General features: G+C 49.0%; 1 protein-coding gene across 1 annotated transcript in view; it reads right to left on the bottom strand.

The window, feature by feature from the left end:
- The window catches only part of LOC109925328 (Z-DNA-binding protein 1-like), a 7,854-nt gene that overhangs the window by 634 nt on the left and 3,144 nt on the right, over positions 1-4,076 (bottom strand). The window contains exons 5-7 of the mRNA XM_048621087.1: positions 3,450-3,629; positions 921-1,181; positions 1-223 (exon numbers count right to left, since the gene is read on the bottom strand). The exon at positions 1-223 is cut by the window's left edge and continues 634 nt beyond it. Coding sequence (XP_048477044.1) covers positions 1-223; positions 921-1,181; positions 3,450-3,629 — 664 coding nt within the window. The remainder of the gene's footprint in view (positions 224-920; positions 1,182-3,449; positions 3,630-4,076) is intronic.

Genomic DNA, 4,076 nt, shown 5'->3' with positions numbered 1-4,076 from the left:
TCCTCACTCACAGGATCCTCACTCACAGGATCCTCACTCACAGGATCGCAGCAGAACTTCATCTGGTTGCTGTCCCCAATCTGAAGACCAGAGAGCTGGTCAGTAATGACGTCAACGTGAAATTCAGTGCCTGTGCCTGACACTCCTCCCTCTTTGTCCCCAGTACCACCGGTCTCCGAGTTTCCTCCCACTTCGGCCTCAGTACCGCCAGCTTCCGAACGACCTTAGGAAGACCAGAAAAAGACATTTACAATATCAGCATCAGCTTTGCCATATCTCTCAGCCAACGAAGGACCGTTTGATGGAGGCCACTCCCCAAATGGCAGAAACACAGCACAGATTTGTGCAGAGCAGGCTCCCACAAAACAGCAAAGGTGCCAATGATCAAACCATCGACTTTTTCAGTGATGGATAAACATTGGCCTCAGGACCCTGGGAGGACCCCCAGTAGCTCTGCAGGTCCTTCAATAATGACTGTAGGATGCTTTACATCAACCTTGAGGCCAGACACGACCCTCAGTTTAACGTCTCATCCACACAACGACGGCACAACACTCTCTCAGCACTAACCCCCTCCCCCAATGACATGGCACTCTTCAAGGATGCTTCACCCCAAATGGGGGGAGCCTAGAAACAGGGGCCACAGTCTCAGGATGACAGGCTGGATCTTTTGGGCTGAAAGAGTTAGGAATCTGTTGGGCGGAGGAGGGTGGTGGGGGTGGGGAGGGGGCGGCTTGGGCGTGAAACCTCATACCTCCCTATCCCAGAGGATTTCACAGGCTCACACATTTAAGGATTTGGGGACAATGCAGGAGGTGACATTGACAGAGATGGACGAGCCCTGAGCTGGAACAGCAGGCTGGCTGGAATGGCCTCAGAGCCACCTCCCACTCATCGGTGAGAGTCTGTGAGACAGTTACCTGGAGTGACTTTCCCCTCTTCTCTTTGGCTGGGGTCTCCTCTGCCGGTCATGGTGTTTTGGGAGCCCACCTGAATGTAGCAGTTCCCGTGGGCACCACCGGTGATGTTATTGCTGGAGACGCCGTGCTGTTGAATGTTGGTGATCTGGTCACCATAGTTATGGGTGATGGAGAGATGGTAGTTGTTCACCTGGATGCTGGGCTCTGCTCTGTTCTTGTGTGTTCTCGACTGCTCACTCGCCCGATCACTGCCTGTGGAATCTGGCAAAGAAGTAGGAAGAACTGATAGTTTCACAGGAGAAAGGAGACCATTCAGCCCTACCTACGAGACACCCGATTAATCCCACTCCCCCGTTCTTTCCCCTGTCTTCTGAAAATCTCTCCCTTTGGAGTATTTTTCTAATACCAATGTAACAGTGCTGAAGCTTTAAGAGGTAATTTTGTCCTTTTTTATTCAAGGAAAGAGGTTTTAAGACAGAGGTGCCAATCTGTCTATTTGGAAAGCCTGTATACAGATTGTCAGGCCTTTTTTTTTAAATGTTGGAACAATAGAAGCAGCCTGGCTGGGTGTTGCCAACTCTCTCATACCAGGATTTCTATTTTAAAAACCAAAAAACTGTGGATGCTGTAAATCAGGAACAAAAACAAAAAGTTGCTGGAAAATCTCAGCAGGTCTGGCAGCATCTGTGGAGAGAAATCACGAGTTAATGTTTCAGGTTGAGTGACCCTTCCTCAGAATGGTCACTTGACCCAAAACATTAACTGTAAATGTGAGGTGCTGCATTTTGGAAAGGTGAATCAGGGCAGGAGTGAAACACTTAACAGTAAGGTCCTGGGGAGTGTTGCTGAACAAAGGGACCTTGGGTTCAGGTTCATAGTTACTTGAAAGTGGAGTCGCAGGTAGATAGCAAAATGAAGAAGGCATTTGTTAGTCTTGCCTTTATTGGTCACTGCACTGAGTATAGGAGTTGGGAGGTCATGCTCTCTCCTATAGGAAGGATGTTGAGAAACTTGAAAGGTCTCAGAAAATACTTACAAGGATGTTGCCAGGGTTGGAGGGTTTGACCGATAGGCTTGGGCCATTTTTCCTGGAGCTTCGGAGGTTGAGGGGTGAAGGGAGGTTTATAAAATTATGAGGGGCATGGACAGGGTGAATAGACAAGGTCTTTTCCCAGAGGCACGGAAGTCCAGAACTAGAGGGCAGAGGTTTAAGTTCAGAGGGAGATGTTTAAAAGGGACCTGAGGAGCGGCTTTCTCACAGAGGGTGGTGCGTGTATGGAACAAGCTGCCAGAGGAAGTGGTGGAGGCTGCTGCAATTATAACTGTTAAAAGGCATCTGGAGAGGTACATGAATAGGAAGGGTTTAAGAGGGATATGGGCCAAATGCTGACAAATGGGACTAGATTTATTTAGGACACCTGGTTGACATGGACGAGTTGAATTAAAGGATCTATTACCATGCTGTATAGCTCTACGACTATGCTGCCAGGCCTGCTGAGCTTTTCCAGCAACTTCTGGTTTTGTTTCTGATTTACAGCATCCGCAGTTTTTTTCGTTTTTTATTTAGAAACCATTTCTCCCCTCTCTCAATTTCAGCTAGAAGCTGGGGTTTATCTCTGCTACTGGGTTACCTGCAAGACGAATCTGTTTTTCAGAATTTGCCTTTCTGCCAAGGGGTGTGTTTATGGGATGTTACTGTATTGGAACAGTTAATTAGTAATAGTTTCTGTATCTATTATTCCGTTAAGTTTTCCAACAGAGTTAGGCTATTTTAAGTTTTCTTTCTTTTGTTGTATTTTAACTATAGTGCTTAAATAAATTGTATTTTGATTAATGTCAAGTCACATTGCATCTGGAACACATACTTCAATTTTGCCTTGAAAATAAGAAAAAATTAGGATCTAGTCTACCTTCTTAAATATTTCGAGGGGGTCTAGTCTGGTCCATTACACCCACAAGCAGATCTCTTTGTGAAACTCCTGTAGAATTTGCTCCCACAGAATGGTCCAGATTCCAAATCTGTGCCTCAAATTAAAATGTTTCCCCACTTCCCTCACTCCATTGCTTTCCTCCAGCTTTCCCCTCGCTCCCCGTCTCTCCCTCTGCCTCCCAACTCTCCTCATAAAATCCCTACAGTGCGGAAGCAGGCCGTTCGGCCCATCGAGTCCATGCCGACCCTCTGAAGGGCATCCCACCCAGACTTCCTGCCACTGGGAGTGGCTTCGCCTTGTTGCGCCCCCCCCCCCCCCCCCCCCCCCCCCCCCCCCCCCCCCCCACCGTCAGCATCTCAACCACCGCCTTCCTGAAATTGAACATCCCCACTTCTGCAGGACAGACACACACACACACACACACACACACACACACAGACTCACTGACAGATCCCTTAACCTTCTCCACTTTGAATAAAAATGGCCCACCACCTCTCTCCCAGGCTCTTTCACCAACCCCACCACCACCACCTTTTCCCCATTCTCTCTCTAAGGCCACAGATCTCCTTCCCAAGATGGACGGCCCTCTGAACCTCACCTCCTTCCCCCATGACGCTCCATGTCGAGCCTTCAATCTTCACCAGGCCTCGGGTCCTGAGGCCGTATAGTGCAGGGTTAACCGATCTCTTTGATGCGTAGCCCATGGACTTGGCGAGCTGCAGGGCAGTAACGGACCCCCAGTTTGACAGATGACTCAGAATGTCCTGTTGAAGCAGACCTGGGCAATGGAGGGGGAAAACGGGCGAGGGGAGCGAAGACTGGTCAGTGAACAAACCACAGCTGCCGATGCACCACAACGCACTCAGAAGCTGGACAGAAATCAACCTAACAGCTCCACGCTAGCCTGCACAAGCAGGTTCCCAACCCCCTTTCTCAGCCTCATCCCGTCCTCCCAACCTTCTATTCCCTCATCCCTCCTGTCTTTATCCAGCCAGCCACCCACACCCACTGCCCTCAACCTCCCCACCCCCCCACAACTACAAATTGGGAAAGGAAAGTTGGCATGTCCAGAAGTGTTTGCTCAGTTTGAAGATCAAGCAGGATTATGTGATGCACATTTCAGCTGCATGAGATGATTTTTTTTCAAGCGCGGTGACCCATGTCAATGGCCTTTATGAGTCAAAGGAAAACCTGCCTAAAGACAGCCTTTGGATCAGTACAAGAT

This window comes from Rhincodon typus, unplaced genomic scaffold (genome assembly GCF_021869965.1).
Source record: "Rhincodon typus isolate 14 unplaced genomic scaffold, sRhiTyp1.1 hic_rhity00000051, whole genome shotgun sequence".
Classification (NCBI taxonomy): domain Eukaryota; kingdom Metazoa; phylum Chordata; class Chondrichthyes; order Orectolobiformes; family Rhincodontidae; genus Rhincodon; species Rhincodon typus.
The sequence above is the reverse complement of the archived record's forward strand: the minus strand, read 5'-3'. Positions and strand labels throughout refer to the sequence as shown.